Raw genomic sequence first — 16,837 nt, 5'->3', positions numbered from 1 at the left:
CGTTTGAGCTTGTTTAATTTATACACATTTTCAGATGCCTTCTTCCAATTTGATAATAGCTTCTAAGCTTTATTGGCATTTTTGACATTTATTATCTGACCTGGTAGCAAATTAGATTTACTCTCTGATTATCTTGTCTTCTTTCACAATCCTTGTGCATTACATCGTGCGTTCAAAATGCAGTATGTCTTTCATTCTAGAAGTAAAAAAAAATCAGGGTGAATGTGGCAGCCAATGAGCGACAGCTGTAAAATGCATTCATTTGATAAATACATTAAGCAAAGCCAATTATTCTACACAGTCTGCATTTGCTAATTTTACGCTTAAAATCTAATTAAAGGCTTTGGTTTTAACAGCCCAATGGAATGCAAATGTATCCACATGTAAACAGAGATAATTTACACCGTTAGTCTTATTATGGAACAAGGCACAGCTTAAGGAGATGGGCACTCATGGGTCAGCAAAGTGACTTTAGCCTCAGGTTTGTTAGTTAATTAGAACAAAGTAGTACTTAGCCAATGTTGCAGTCAAAAACAGTGCTTCATTATATTAACTACTTTCTATTTGATATGCTAAGTTTGGCCAGGAACTGCATATCTGTTTATCATCCAAAGAGCAGTTCTCAATTTTATAGCAATCTTGAAGGTTTCTTTGGTTGTTTGTGAGCCAACCTTGTAAAATCTCACCATTGAGTTACTGTGTTGGATTCTTTTCTCAGCACATCATTTTACAATTTGCAATCAACGCAAGAAAGTCGCATAATCAGATTTGGCAATATTGTATCTGTATTTATTTTACACCAACATTCAACCAACCTTGCAAGAATGTTTTTTGATGCGTGGTACACTTTGCTGTAGAGGTGATGCATCCACTGACGCACATACCTGTGTGCTTCTTCGTGTTTACAGTTAGTCGACTAATATATTTCTGTTTTTCTGTAATTGATATGAACCTCATATTAATGATGTTTGGTTTATCCTTTGGTAGAAAATACAGAAAATATATCAATTAAAAAATGATTCACGTCAGAAAAAAGTTTTTATATTGGGATATGCAACTGAAATAAATTCCAAATTAATTTAATCTGACCCAGATTCATTGCTCAGTTCTCCCATTTCTGTCCTCAAAAAACTTACTCTATCCCTAATGACATTTAGAATAAAGCTTCATCTCAATACAACCTGCATGCGTTGCAGAGGGAGTACTATAACAAACTCCCAGAACAAAACTATTCCGACTCAATGAGACACGTGCAGATTCACCATACTGCATGACTCAAAGAATACAGGCTGAAAAAATCAATTACCAATTAATTATCTATGTGAATTCATTGTGGTTTTAATCTCTGACAAATCCTTACTGAATGGCGTACTGTGTCGGCAAATCACAATGCCGAATTGTGCTTTTACCAGCAATGTAAATTTAACATACTATAGATGCTCCCATAGTATATGGAAAAATCTCATTACGTGATTAATACATCACTCTTTGCGCATGAAGAGTCAAAAAGTGCCATTTCAATCACTCCAAAATAAACTAACAAATCGCATTAAATTGCATTAAGATTCGAATCTAATCTGATGTTCTAGGTTGTGATTTGTGCAGTCACCACAAAGCCTATGAAGCCATTCATTTACCATTGTGAGATTTATTTGACCATTTCTATTCTGTAGTCTACTTTGACAAAGGAACAACACGCAGCGGAGGGAAAGGAAAGGTAGGAAAGGCTCCCGGGGAGTTTTTACACATTGGGTAATTACGCGCCTTGACTGACAGCCAGCCCAGTGCCAAAAGGCTGAAAAACAGTCTCTTATTGGCCAGTGCGCACTTTACAATCACCTCTTGTGCGCTTGTGTCCCAACAGCGCAACAGTGGAGCGCACAACTCTGCAGCAGCCACACGCTCGAGAGCAGCGCAACACGTAGGACTTGACCAAAGCGGATCTTTATTTGCGTATCCCGTCGGTTTCTTTCAGAAGTGGTTCGAGTTACAGTCACAATGAGGGCTGCTTCTGCGTCTCATTCGGTTTTGGGGACGATCCGCCTGGCTCTGACCATAGCGATGCTGACAGCATGTGGAGCCTCCGAGTACGAGTATCTGAGCTGGAAGTCGTCGGACTCGTACAACGGCGGGCGCAGCTACGGAAAGCCCCCGCAGTGCGTGGACATCCCAGACGACCTGCGATTGTGCCACAACGTTGGCTACAGTCAGATGTTATTGCCTAACCTGCTGGAGCACGAGACCATGGCCGAGGTGAAACAACAGGCCAGCAGCTGGGTTCCCTTGGTGCTCAAGAACTGCCACCCGGGCACGCAGGTATTCCTCTGCTCGCTCTTTGCGCCCGTGTGCCTGGAGCGGCCCATCTACCCGTGCAGATGGCTCTGTGAGGCCGTGCGGGATGGCTGCACCCCCATCATGGAGGCGTTCGGCTTCCCCTGGCCGGAGATGCTCACCTGCGACAAATACCCTCAAGACGACGTGTGCATCGCCATGACTCAACCCAACGCCACCGAATCCACAAAGCAGACAGGTATTATTTTTTTGCCCATGTATAATTTGTACCTGAGTCTGTTTCCAAGTGTGTGTGTTTTTTTTAATTTTCCAAATTCACTTTTCTAATATATATTTGTATATTAGATTAATCTACAAAACTCCAGTCACTCTTTCACTCGCAGTTAAATGTACCATGCATTACTTTTAAAAATCCAGCTCTCACTTAAAAACTCATTTGGTTTGCCTTTAAAATGATCATTGCCTTAATCAGTAATCCCATTTGGGCAAAGTGGGCACCAACTACTGTGTAACAACAAAGTAACTAACATTAAGAAATTAAGACAAAGTACCCCTGCTGAAAAAACAAACAGTGACCACTTTTGCCACCTTGGTGTGATACTGTTGTTTCAGGGGTGAAGGTGTGAAGATGTAAATCCCAACACAAACAAAGTGAATGCAACCTTTTGGGGGAGAGCATTCCGCTTTGCAATGTCAACGAACATCTAATGCGGTTATAATTTCTTATTCTGTAATAAAAGGGACTTAAAAGGGAATCATGATCACGAAGAGCTGTCAGCAGGTTGTTTGCTTAGTGTGATGGATCACTGAAAAGCTCTTTTTTAAGCTTCAGTGTGTGTTTATTGAGTAGCAAAAAACAATGTTGGGTAGAAGCCCGCAAAAAGAGAATAGCTCCAGTGTAGTAAGAAAACTTTATATGACAAATTGGGTAAATAAGAAAAAGATGCACATCTTCTTTTAATATTGCTTCAACAGAGACCTTACAATTTGGAAGTTTGTGAATCTCTCAAGCAATCTTAAAGCAAGCTGCCAAAGACACGGCAAACCCCAACCATCCACCCCTCCCCGGAGCCATCATCCGTTACTAATGGCTCTCTGGCTGCTCATTCCCCAAACCTGCAGAGACTCCTTAGTGTGAGGCTGACTCACACACCTCACAGAATCAATGGAGGGGCGGGCAGGGGGTTCTGTTCCCAGCCCGAGCCAAGCTGACAAATACCAGAGGAACCTTGAAAGTTAGCCAAAACCAGCAAGTCTGGGGAAAGACAAAGTATGGGTTGATTATAAAAGTAGGTTTGCTGTTGTGTTACTGTGCCCTTGCCACAAGTGAGGTCTACACCTGGGTAGGGAATGTACAGCAATCTTATTCATTTTCAACATAGAGGGGGGTGGGGGTGGGGTCCCATCATCACATCATCAACTCACTTAGATTTCCATCTGACGCTTTAACGACACCACTTGAAGGCTTTTTCACACTACGTGTGCGCTATAAATGGGGAGCCTGTGCATCTTCCAGCACTCACACAGTGCTCACTGTATCTGAAGAGGGGACATAGCCCTGTGTGTGTCAAGGGGGCGGGTGTCATTGATTGACACGTCGGTATGGATAAAGGCCTGTTTTTCTCAAGCGAAAAACCCTCCCCATTTCAAACTTCAGGGGACCACACAGATGTCCCCACTCCACAGACATCACCTGTTGTCACTGGTGAGAAATAAATCAGGGCACACTCAGAGGCCCGTCCGCTAGCATGAACTTAACCACTGACATTGGCAATCAAATGTCTCCTTCCAGTTTTCCATCATTGTTGTTAGCAGAGGTCAGCTAACAGTGCTTATCACTTTCCTGTTGCGACATACAATGTGGTGATAATTGATTTAAAAGGAGAAACCATCTCAAACAAGCAAAGAGACTGTGAGACTTGGTAAACAGTGTCTGTTTTCACAAGCTCTTTACACCAGGGTGTCGCTTTGACAAACGTTTGTTAAGCACATGTAATGGACAACTGGCAATGGAGAGAAAACTATTTGCTTACCCCCCATTTTACCCTGTGTGATTGTGAAACGTTAGTAGTTTGGTCAAATAGAAAGCACACAATGAACCACGTGCAATCAGAATGTCAGAAACATTGCTTTCTGCCTCTTTTAATTACAACTGGCCATAAAAGTTGAAAACGTTCTTTGCTGAGGTCAGTTTAGAAGGGTTTATGAAGCGTAGAAGACAAAGACTGGGAGGTTTAAGGCGTATGATTTGCTTATGTTGCTAAAATTCCATGTAGTCATAGCTGCATAAGAACAAATAGATAAATGAATAAATAAATAAATAAATAAATAAATAAATAAATAAATGGAATTCTTTGGCCAGGACTATGGTATTTAATTTTAGCTTTTTAAACAAAAATTACTTTCTAATTTCAAAACTAGGCAACAGAGAAGATTGTTTAATACTGATTTTTCCACATTTTCTAAATTTCCCAATGAAGATTGCATACATCCTACAAATAACACTCTGTCATCAGTATGTGATGGGTATGAAGGTGTATAAATTGGTCTTGTCTAATTGCAAATGTAATTTTCATACCATTATACTTCACATACCGTGTTCCCTTTTTCTCCACAGGTTATTCTCCCATTTGTCCTCCTTGTGACAATGAAATGAAAACAGATGCCATGCTGGAGCACATGTGTGCCAGCGAATTTGGTAAGGATGCTGTGACACTCAGTCATATGCACTGACATCAATTATATACATCGGCTACTCATTTTTGAGTGAGCAGCATTGGTTTATCTTCTATCCTAAAACAGACCCTGACCTCTTTACATAAACTTTGTTTCAGTATGTCAAACAACATTTTTTTCCAAAGTGCAACGTTCCTATTCCTGCACAAACCAGCTCTCAGAATTTATCTTCTGGTCACAATTCACAGTGTGTCTGGATTAGGAGAGGATTATTTTCAGTGGCCAGTAAAAAGGGGGTCGTTAAAGTCTTTATGTAACAGCTCCATACAACACTAAAGTCGAATGTTTGCTGTCTGGGAAGGCTGTTGTTAAATATTAGCCTATTTGTTTAGATGTCTGAATAAAATGAAATATTGATGACTAGAAACCATACAGCGCTCAAAAAAAAATAAAATAAAATAAAAATAAAAAATATATATACGTGTATATATATATATACATATATATATATATATATATATATATATATATACGTATATATATACACACACAATTCAATCCTAAAGACAAGTATTGAAGACCTATCGATGTGCACATTCAATACATTGAAGGGTCATCTGCCCAACTGCAATGAAAACCAGATGGGGTCCAACATAAACAAACCATTCTGAAAAGGAAACAGAATGGAAGTATTTGATTTTAGTCAGAAAAACATCTACCAGCTTGTTCATTTTATTTACTGGTTGCTCCAAAATACTTTGACAAGTTTTCTTCCATGTTTGCCGCCGAGCTAACGGTAATATTAAAAACAGATTTTCTTCCTTGTCCCATCCCAAGGTTTAAAGTTATTGTTGAATGTTTAATGTTTTGCTTTGTTGTTGAGATTGGTAATGAGTCTGCCCCTTCTGGCATTTGTGTCGTTGTTTGCCAAAACTATGGTGGCACATAATTTCCTTGTTTATTCCTCGAGGAAACTTGTTTTTGGTTCCTAGTTGATACAGACAAATTAAGACCCCGTAACCAGGATGAAACTACATTGCTTACGTAGATGTCTTTCCAAAACATACCACTTTGACGGTGGTATGTGTGTGTCAATTGCGATGTGGTATCAAGTAATGTACAGCATGACAGAAGATTGCATTTTTGTACTATCTCGGCCAAACATCTGTTTCTTCTTCCAGCTGGCCAACTGAGAGCGTTTCTTGTCGGACTCGCAAAGTGCCAAATATTTCCAACTGTGCATGAAGCCAAGTATGACTTCATGGCATGTATTCGGGAAACCATTTAAATACACACAAATTAGAAAAGACCCACACTAAGATTATGATGGTTTTCACACCTAAGACATGCATTGTGCTCACTTTTGACTTGAGAACATGGAATGCGACAGCGGGATTTGGGACCACGTTTACGAGCTGATTTTACAGACAGACTATTTTGTTTGGAATGGACCATAAAATAGATATGTTTTAAAGACTTCCTGTTCTTTTCTGTTCAACAATGAGATGGATAAGCATGGATGGTGAAATTTAACCAATGAGTCATTGACTTTTGGCAGAAATCCTTATTAAATATACCCACTCTGGCAGAGGATTGGTCTATTTGTTCACTGGAAATCGTACTTACTGGAAATGGTTGGAAATGTGTTCTCATTTAGAGGTGGAGGTTAAATTGTTGTTGTTGTTGGTGGTTTCTTTTTGGTATCTCTTCAACATTTTTACAGGGGCACATTAATGATTCCTGCTCAATGCACAAGCACGTTCCCCATGTGGTTTGACCTTAGTAAAAGATGAATATAGCGAAGCCAAGTCAGCTTTGGATTAAAAGTAGTTAAATGCGGGGAAGGGTTCTTATACTTGCTCTGCAGCCAATAGATCAGAATGGTTGTTGAAAAGTAACCCTTTTAAGTCATCCCCTCAGCACTATCACACTCCCTAATGTCTCAAGAGATCTTGATGAATTTCCCTCTGTCAGACACAAATCCGCGCGGCACTCAGCTCGTAACAGATTTACGGCCTGCCCCACTCCACACTTTGTTCCCACCGCAGTTTATCTCTCCACACTTAGAGTTTTATGGAATTTCATTGCACCCAAAACTCCCAACACCCTTCAATTGAATCTCTCCTCTGCTTTAGACAGCTTACTTTGTTGTCATTGCCAAATTGCTTTTTCCCCTTGCTGATATCGTGAACAGGGCAGTTCTTACTTAAGCCACTTGATGAGATGAACCACATTGCCATTCATTGTGAATGGAAGATAGCACACACCCTTCTGTTTGGCTTTATGGCTGTCTCGAGCTTAAAGCCCATATCTCATGAGTGGAGAAGGTGTGCAAAAGTGTGCACAATGTTATATATAGAACGTTTGTTCTATGTTCATCAGATATTCTCAGTTTTATTGGTTGCAAACCGTTTTTCCCGTCACCATTGCGACAAGAAAGAAATTTTTGGTGAACGTCTTTGTGATCGTTTGCGACCTTGAAGGAACTATGTTGAAAAAATATTTGCTACGTTTACACACTTGTAAACCTTTGCTGCTCAGTGACATACGGCCTTAAGCCGAACTAAACTACCAGAGAAACCCGTGTCAGGCATCAGCAGACAAAAAAGCCTTTTGACTGAAAAATCATGGGGTTTAGTACAATACCTTGAAAAATCAAGTCATATGCATTCAATTTTAACATTGTTCAATTGCAATTGAAAAATTCAAGAGAAACTTACAAAAAACAAGCCTAAATAATTTTTGGTTATAGAAAAGGAAGGATGAAATAAGGGTTTATGTCTAAATGTTACATATCATTTATTCCCCAGATTTTCTTTCAGTTTTAGCATAGTCATGTTTTTAAACATAACCATATTCTCAATGTAAAAGTGCTGTAATAGACTGATATGAGTAACTTCTTGTTCTGCAGCTTTTAAGACCAAGATCAAAGAGGTGAAGCGAGAAAATATGGACCGTAAGGTGATCTTTCAGAAACGGAAGAAGATGCTGAAAGCTGGCACTCTGTCGAAGAAGGACATGAAGAAGCTTGTGATGTACTTGAAGAATGGTGCGGACTGCCCGTGCCAGCAGCTGGACAATCTGGGGAACCAGTATCTTATCATGGGCCGCAAGGTTGACAAGCTGTTCCTGCTCACGGGCATCCACAAGTGGGACAAGTCCAGCAAAGAGTTCAAAAAGGCCATCAAGAAACTCAAGACCCACAAATGTCCTGCCTTTGAAAATGTCTTCAAATAAGATGACCTCCCTCTAATTGGTCACATCTCCTTCTTCATATGAACTTGCACAAGCGTTAAACTCCAAAACATGGCTTTTTTTTGTCTTGTTTATACTGATATATCTTTCTGTTTACATATATGATTTGAAATGTCCCAGTTTTTGAGTGAGTGATGACATCACAAATAGAAGAGATACATTTATTTCTTTAGTTGAGTTAGCTCGACTCTCCTATATCCCAAATTTCCACAACGTATATGTAGATGCATCTTCAAATGTTACTTGAAGGTAACAGGACATTTTTTACAAGATTCATTCAATTAGTTCTGTCTGAATTTTAGTAAAGAGAATGATATCATCGTTATGATTATGTAAGGATCAAGCTCGCTAGTTTGTTTCTACATTCTTTTTTTTATGAGACCTGGACCACAAAAAGGCGGCCACTTTTGTTATTTCCTTCAAAATTAAATGAGTAATATTGTCAATATTTTCAGTTATAACAATTCAGAGCTCATCATGTTTTCGAAAGAATAAGTGAACAATGACTGATGTCATAAGATGCTTCAGCTAAAGACTTAGCTTGTTGTCATTGTTAAGCTTCTCACAAAAACCTATATTCCAATCATGTTATGGCAATATCATCATGCAATCTTGACCAAAAACTATGTGCCTCTTGCGTCACTGGTTTTCAGAAACCATTATTAAGTTGAAATGAAATTATTTGCAGTTTGACTTTTTTTTTTCACAAGAACAAGTGTTAACCATTGTCCAGTGTTTTGCTTGATATTGCTAGCCTGTTTTAGCACTATTTTGTGTGCATTATTAGTACGTGTACATACAAATTTTACATAAATAAGGAAAACACCAATTGTTTTGTGTTTTATTTGTTTTGAGCTTAGTCTTACAATGCTCAAGTGGACAGTAGGGATTGGTTGTATTCCATAAAAGGAAAATAAGTCAATTACAAAACTGCCTCCAAGACAGTGAGTCCAATTTCTTTACATTTGTCGTTCACTGAACAACATTACAACTTTTGAATCCACCGGTTTTTGTCTTGTCGATTTAAAAGGTTACTTTATGCATTATCTTCAATCAAGGCATGGGGTGTTACAGTTACAGATGTTAAATTGGTGAAAAGGAAGAAGTAAAACAACATCAGCAAGAGCTGTAAAGAAAGATCCAGAAACAATTGGTAGTGATCAGCAAAATCCTCCAGCGGGGAGTAGTAAAGGTATCAAATCTTCACCCACCACCAACAGGACAAACGACAAAGGATTCAAATCACTTCAATCGAGCGGGAAGGCAAAAAAAAGATCTATTAAAAAGTCAATAACCAGAAACTTCCATGGAAAATTTCAGATTTTTCCCCATATTTATACACTTGGTCTGTCCACACGTGTGGGTGCCACTTTTTACAAATTATTGGCCAATCTAAAGTACAAGTAGTCCTGAACTTACAAACACAACGGGTTCCAAGAGTTTGTAATTTGATTTATTTGTATTGTGTTTTTATTTGATATTCAATGTTAACTGTTCATACTATTGGAGAACACTTTAATAAAGGGCAGTGCTGTCAAATCAGTGAAGAAATATTTCATATTTATTTTCCAATCTTTTGCTGAAAGACATGATGTCCAGAAGCACTTTGGTCAATAAGTAAAAACATGCAAATATACACAAGACAGCCAGTGCAAGATTTGACATACTACATTATCACAGATCCGTAAGATAATGATGAACTTTCTAATGTAAGTTATATCAGTGCAAGATGATACAAAAAAAAACACATTTTGGAAAAGACAAAGCTTGTTATGAAAACAGCATGAATAGACAAATCCATCTTATTCCTACAAAAGCCTAGAAAACCTTTCTCAGATGTGGACTTTCCTCATGAATCATTATTTCAACTGTCTTCAATAAAGGCAAAAAAGCCACAGTCAGAATCCAGCTTTGTCCAATTAACAAATGATCCGCAAAAAGCATATGGTGGATTTTATCCCTTCCTCTCTCTCTCTCTCTCGCTCTCTCTCACACACACACGCATGCGAACACACACAGACACACACACACACGCACACACACGTACACACTGGAACGCCCTTCTTACACTTTGTCAACCATCCAACATTGTTAGAAAAATATGCCTTGTAAGTCACACAAAAAGACTTGATGGTCAAACGTCACGCTAGACTTCATCTTAATGAGCTTCCAGATGTTTATTTTTCTTCCCTTTTCTTTTTAAACAGAGTAAACCGAGAGATTTACTTGCGACAAACAGTAGTAGTGTATTAATGTCCTGCTCAAAGTGGTACATCAATTTCTTTGCTGTCTGCTCCGTACATAAGAGGTACACTGAGTTGTCAATAATTAACAAATTGAACGGAAGCCACAAAGTCACCCCTTATTCATGTTAATCTGAAGAGAAATGCCTCCAAATTATATGCCGTAATCCTTGAGCCCACTGAATCCATGTCCTTCAAGTGTCATTTTAGTTCATTATCTTATGTTTTATCATTCTTATATTGTAAATGTATTGTCATTGTATTTTTTTACAATTGTATTAAACTTGAAAATGTCAAAAGATGCTTTCAGCTAGCAATTATGACCATGTAAGTAACGGCCATCTTAATGGCTGATGGCTTAAGTCCCTACCCTCACTTAAAACTAAGAACCATGTGCTTTTAAGCACTTGTGGCACAAATACGTGATTGAAAATAGCACATCTTAACACAATTTTCAAATATGGTTTAGACTCAACTCCAGATGTTTTTTTTTTGGGGGATAAAAAGACAAATGCTGAGCTTTAGTTTATTTAAACAGTGACACGTGTCCTTTCGCCACCTTGTTCTGCCAATACTATAAAACCATCCACATATTCTGTTTTATGGATGAACTGCTGGTAGCCAACATCTATAAACTGTCATTATAAATAATCTTATATGGTCATAGACCATAAACATGACTATAAATTATTAACCATTTGGTGAAATGAATACAATCTATATTATCTCAAAACTATAGTCAGTCATCACTCCCAGCAAGGCTACATTTCCAAGTTAAGTTCTAAGAGCTGTTCCATTCATTTATACTAAGTGCTTTGTATTTGTTAACAGTCTATTTTGTACCATTTCTTTTACATCGCTGTTTCTAATCCTGTATATGGATTTTAGAGTTTCTTTTTTGTCTGTGCTGCCCATGTCAATGTAATCTGGCAAGTGGGTTGAGGAGCAGTTCTAACTTCTGACAGATGTAACTTAAACACGTTTTAGCAAAGGGAATGTTTCTTTAACAAATCGGATTTCAAATGCGTGCTTACAGGGTCAGCGCACAGGCCAACAATGACGTCAACCTTTTTAACGATTAAGACAGTTAAGGCTCCACTAACTCAGCCAGTGGAAGACTTATGGTGTAAAATAAAGCACATTGTAAATGTTTAAAGTTCCTATGGGTCCTTTAATTGTCTCCGTCCCCTGCTATAGGGTTCCGCTATTTACTCGTGCCAGAAGTACTTTAACTCATTTTGATGAAGTTGGTTGTCCCCAGATTTTCATCACTCGTGGTTGAGATTTTCCTGTGACAAACTGGGCTTTACTTTTTACCCTGTGCATTTGTTCAAGCATTTTATTGCTGAATGTTTGATCATGGAAATTAAAAAATATAACGCCAATATTATACAGTATGACTCATCATTGCAGGTTCCATTCACATGCACTATCCTGCTGATTGAATTCCATAGTGTGTTAATAGTTATCCTCAGGGAGTATTCACTCTGGAGGAGTACCTCTGAGGGGTGTGGCCATTATATTATCAAGATGTAGTCACACAATAAATACCACTTTATTTTATGGGGAATTTCCACCTGAATCAAACCCTAATTTTATTTTCCTGGCAGAGTATCCAGTGGAAAAGTTATTCTAGTAATCACTGGAGGGAAACTCACATTAAGAAGCTATAATTAGGAAATGAAATACATTTTCAACTGGCAGACAAAATTAGGCATGTAAATACCTGACAGAGAAAGTGGACCATACATGTATCAGCTTTATTTGAAATGATTTGACATTACTTTGGCTCATTACTTTTTTCCGTGATTTGGTCCGCACAGTATCCCCATAGTTAAGCGTGACATTATTTTGGAAGATACATGTGGAATGTGTCACGTAGCTACAGATGACAAGCAACCCAGTGAAATGACTTGAAAATAGTTCTGCAGATTTGACGAGAAATGCAAAAGCCCAAATGATGTCACAACACCTTCCGTTGCTGATGCCATGTGATTTAGTTCTGCTTGCCCAGACTGAACACTTAACACCAATGCCCATTTGCGTTCACATTCCCCAGAACGCCCATGTTGTGCAATCAAGCGCACACAATTACACATTTTTCCTTTTAAAACAGTCAGATGTCTGACCATTTATAACACATTGGCCTAGGTCCAAAACACTTGTGTGTGTGTTTGACAAATGACGTGTTTTTGAGTTTCATGTGAATTTACTTATTTATCTGGGTCGCTTCATGCTGAGATGGCAAATGGACAGCAGATCTCTTCAAAACAGTCCAGTTTCAATCGATTCAATGCCTTAAGAGTGTTTTTGTTGCATACATTTTACTTTATAATCATGATAGAATTCTAGATTTATTCATTACATTCTGTTGTAGTCCTCCACATTCTTTCTGATGCCGGTCTGATTTTACCTCCTTCCGTTGGGAACTATAGAATGAGGTCCCTAAACAAAGTGCGACTTGTACTCCGGAGCGATTTATAGTCCGAAAATTACGGTAAATGTAATTTGGCAGAGTGTGTGTGCCTGCTTGCGTGCCAAACCCCGAAGAACTTTAGTTTTAATTGATTTCAAGTCTTCTTAAGTGTTTCTCAGTAAATTCCAAAGCATACTTTTACAGATTTGTTTTTAATCTGAGTATATGGGACAAAAAATAGTTTGCTCTCTGCCGCATCTACCACAAGTGAGAGGGAATTTAAAATACCCGAGGCTTGTCGGCGCCCTGTGAAGGCTGTGACAGGACGATCAAGTCTGTGCATGGCTTTTTATAGTAGTTAACATGCCCTTTCGTTTGTGCAGATAAAACAAAATTTAAATTACAATGTGCAAAGAAATGACTCATGAATTTAGTGTCTTTCTTTCCCAATTCAGTTCTATCTGTTTAAATAGAACATACAGCTCACAGAAGGATTTTCTTCCCTTTGCTTAATTTGTAGGGCAGCTCCTACAGACATAGTGGCACTTTCAGTGAAAGATATGCATCATCAACACAAATTACAACAGTGCATTGAGCTCTGAACTCACAGCAGTGTCTCAAATTACTGCACAGGCCACAGTTTTTACTTTTTCTGACCCCCCCTTTTTTTATCCATAATTTTCTCATCTGTTTTCATGTCTGAGGCATGGTAACTCTCAATTTTTGAATGTACGAACCTTTCACGTCTATTTGCCAAACAAAATCGATAGGAAAGAGACTTTTACGTTGACGAGTTTTCACAGAAGAGAGAAAGCTGACTTCAGTGAAGAAAAATAGCTGTAAAAAAGATCACTTCACCCAAAAGATGGAGAAAAATGCAAACACACGGCATTAGCAAAAACCTCTGAGAAAAACAGGAAACAATAGGAGTGGTCCACAATGAATGACAACGAAGAACATTTGAAGGGGAATTGTTGTCGTTTGTGCTCTTTTGTCTTGAGCCAAAATTCATCGGTCAATTGTCATCACACAAATTGCTTGTGACAATATTAAGCCATTTTTAACAATGAGCACAAAAACCCAGAATTCAATAATAGCCAGTTATAACCTCAAAACTGCATACCATCACGATCAATTCAACTCAATTGCCCACAAAAGAAAATCTTCCAAAAAATATGATTCTCGAGAATTCACAGCATTCTCAGTAGCTCAGATACCAATTTCCTACTGATCAATGGTTTTCCATACTGATGACTAGATTATGATTTAAGAATATTTTCCCAATCCCCTCCGTGAGCCTTCACCTGATTGTGTTGGGGGTTTTTTGTGTGCCCCGGGTCTGCATCAAGGGGGGCCCAGACGAACACAGCCAAAAAAGGCAATATGGGAGCAAAATTTGTTGGGAGAAGTTTTGCTTTGGGACGTCAATGCACACATGAGCAATGACAGTGAGACCTGGCAAGGTATGCTTGGAAAAAAACGCTGCGCTGATCAGAACCCAAACAGTAGTCTGTTCCTGGATTTCTCTCCTCATGACGGATTTTCCATGATTAACAGCATGTTCAGCCATAAGGATGCATAAAGTTCCACAAGTGCACTTTGCACCAGCGCACCCTTGGCATAGCTTTGCACCCTTACACATATCAATTAGTTTTTCAGACATGCAGCCTCGTGGTTTGGACACTCGGGTCAAAAGAGGAGGGAGCTGTCAACCGATCACCACCACTACCAGAACCAACACACCACGTATTGGTTCTCATAGTGGGGGAATATGTCCGACCTGACAAACCACCAACATATTGTGTCTGCTTGGAATGCTCAGAAAGAGTTTCCTCTCTGGCAGAACTTCATCCGCATCTGGAGGGAATCAGAGGACAATGAGTTCGAGTGGAACATATACCATTCTTCATTGATGAAGCATCACACTGGAGCTGGGGCCATAAGATGGTCAGTGCCATGGTGGCAATCCATGAACCCACTAGAGGACAAGGTTATTGTTGGTTCTCAGCCAAGACTAAATTGGTTGGAATGAAAATCAGTACTTCAAAACCTGTGAGCCTCTGGTCATCAGTTGGAAAAGGGTGGAGTGTCCTCTCCAGGTCAGTGATTAAGGAGGCACTGTGTTTTTTGTCCTGTTTGTGGAATAGTGGATAACCCCCAGCAGGATCCAGGAGGGTGAATAAGAATTCACTCAACTACACTTTGTTCACTCAGAAAAGGTACTCGACCATGTCCCTTGGGGATTCTTGTGGGTCTCTGAGTAAGGGGTACTGGAACCCCTAAAGACTCATTCAGTCTGTACAACCAGTATCCGAGTTTGATCTGCAGTGTCACTTTCTTTCCAGAAAGGGTTGAACCATGCCAAGGCACCAATTCTACTCATAACCTTTCTGAATAAAGTTTCTAGGCACAGCTCCGGGGTCGAGGGGATCCAGTTGCGGGCCCCAGTGTGCATCCCTGCTTTTTTGAAGAAGTGGTTCTCCTGGCTGCAAGAAGCGACCTTCAACTGGTACTGGAGGGGTTCGCTGCTGAGTATTAAGCAGTTGGGATTAGAATCAGAACCCCCAAATCCATGGTCCTTAGTCAGAGACGGGTGGCATGCTCACTTCATCCTGAATCAAGTGGAGGAGTTCAGAGGTCTTATTGACAAGTGAGGGGAGAATGGAAAGTGTTCAACAGGCAGATCAGTGCAGTGTCTGCAGTTTTGCGGATTCTGTATTGGTCTGTTATGGTGAAGACGGAGCTGAACCAAAAGTCGATGCGTTTGATTTACCAATCGATCTACATTCTTACCCTCAGCCATGGTCACGAGCTGTGGGCCGTAACTGAAAGAACAAAATCCCGGATACAGAGTTTACAAAATGAGATTCCTCTGTGGAGTGTCCGGGCATTCCTTTAGAGATAGGGTGAGAAGCTTCGTCATCCGGGACCAGGAGTTGTTGGACGTCAGCCAGTATGCTTGCGCTGGTCACTGTAGCACAAACAGCATGCCCGAGCAGATCCCACAAGAGATCAGATGGGTTGATGTCAGGACTGTAACACCTCTAGTCTCTCAATCTCAAGCTTCTCTGCCTTTTGGCTAAGATCAAGTGTAGTATCTGTTCTTATCAGTTTAATATCTGATACGTCCCCTATCTGGGGATCATGTATTAAATAGATTTTTGGAACAGGGAGATGGAGTAGGGGCTTGCTCCGTCCACTCCACGCATCGACCTGGTATTGCAGTACCTCCAGGAACGGTGCATCCCCTTAACCAGCTCAGTGGCCTAGTGGTAGAGTGTCCGCCCTGAGACTGGAAGGTTGTGAGTTCAAACCCTGGCCGGGTCATACCAAAGACTATAAAAATGGGACCCATTGCCTCCCTGCTTGGCACTCAGCATTAAGGGTTGGAATTGGGGTTTAGATCACCAAATGATTCCCGAATGCGGCACCGCTGCTGCTCACTGCTCCCCTCTCCCCCAGGGGATGGATCAAAATCACACGGGGATGGGTTAAATGCAGAGGACAAATTTCACCACACCCAGATGTGTGTGTGACAATGATCATTGGGATTTTAACTTTAAGAGGTCGTCTTTTTAAACAGCGCTTACAGAGTTTTCATCTTAGAAGATGGAGTTCGGTCTCAAGTGTGGAGCTATATGGTCTTTTCTCAAGGTTTCTCAGTTCCCCTAGCTGGAGTTTTGAGTTCTTCCTTGCCCTCTTGGGAGTTTAAGATCAGGGGATGTTTGAGAATATTTGCAATTTTTCACATGTCCTGAGTGTTGTTAGTCACCTAAATGTTGAACAGAGGCTGTGATTTACCGAAGTCAAATTCCTTGTTTGGCACGCTCAAACATGGCGAATAAAAACTCTTGAATCTTGAATCTGGTATTGCTACTGGCTGCACAATCTCATCTTTATATCGCCCTGCAACAAGTTAGCTATCTATATGACTTTCTCCCTGGAGGCTTGTGAC

At 39.8% G+C, this 16,837-nt stretch overlaps 1 protein-coding gene and 1 non-coding gene across 2 annotated transcripts; both read left to right on the top strand.

Moving 5' to 3' along the window:
- The first annotated feature begins 1,832 nt into the window (after positions 1-1,832).
- sfrp1a (secreted frizzled-related protein 1a) lies at positions 1,833-9,765 on the top strand. The gene is made up of 3 exons (XM_037259313.1): positions 1,833-2,530; positions 4,910-4,990; positions 7,880-9,765. Exons 1-3 carry the CDS (start codon positions 1,999-2,001, stop codon positions 8,203-8,205), a joined length of 939 nt encoding a protein of 312 aa, XP_037115208.1. The 5' UTR covers positions 1,833-1,998; the 3' UTR covers positions 8,206-9,765.
- Positions 9,766-15,941: 6,176 nt separating this feature from the next.
- Positions 15,942-16,132, top strand: LOC119127857. Its single transcript, XR_005098915.1, has one exon. It is a non-coding gene; the product is annotated as a U2 spliceosomal RNA (small nuclear RNA).
- The last annotated feature ends 705 nt before the right edge of the window (positions 16,133-16,837 follow it).

Source organism: Syngnathus acus, chromosome 9 (assembly GCF_901709675.1).
Source record: "Syngnathus acus chromosome 9, fSynAcu1.2, whole genome shotgun sequence".
NCBI classification, from domain to species: Eukaryota; Metazoa; Chordata; class Actinopteri; order Syngnathiformes; family Syngnathidae; genus Syngnathus; species Syngnathus acus.
This window is presented reverse-complemented; position numbering and strand designations above follow the sequence as displayed.

What these genes read in the sequence shown, in the direction of transcription:
- sfrp1a (XM_037259313.1), top strand. Translation starts at nt 1,999, where the DNA reads ATGAGGGCTGCTTCTGCGTCTCATTCGGTTTTGGGGACGATCCGCCTG. An exon ending in CGAATCCACAAAGCAGACAG is followed by an intron (nt 2,531 to 4,909) that starts GTATTATTTTTT and finishes TTTTCTCCACAG; the next exon opens with GTTATTCTCCCATTTGTCCT. An exon ending in CATGTGTGCCAGCGAATTTG is followed by an intron (nt 4,991 to 7,879) that starts GTAAGGATGCTG and finishes CTTGTTCTGCAG; the next exon opens with CTTTTAAGACCAAGATCAAA.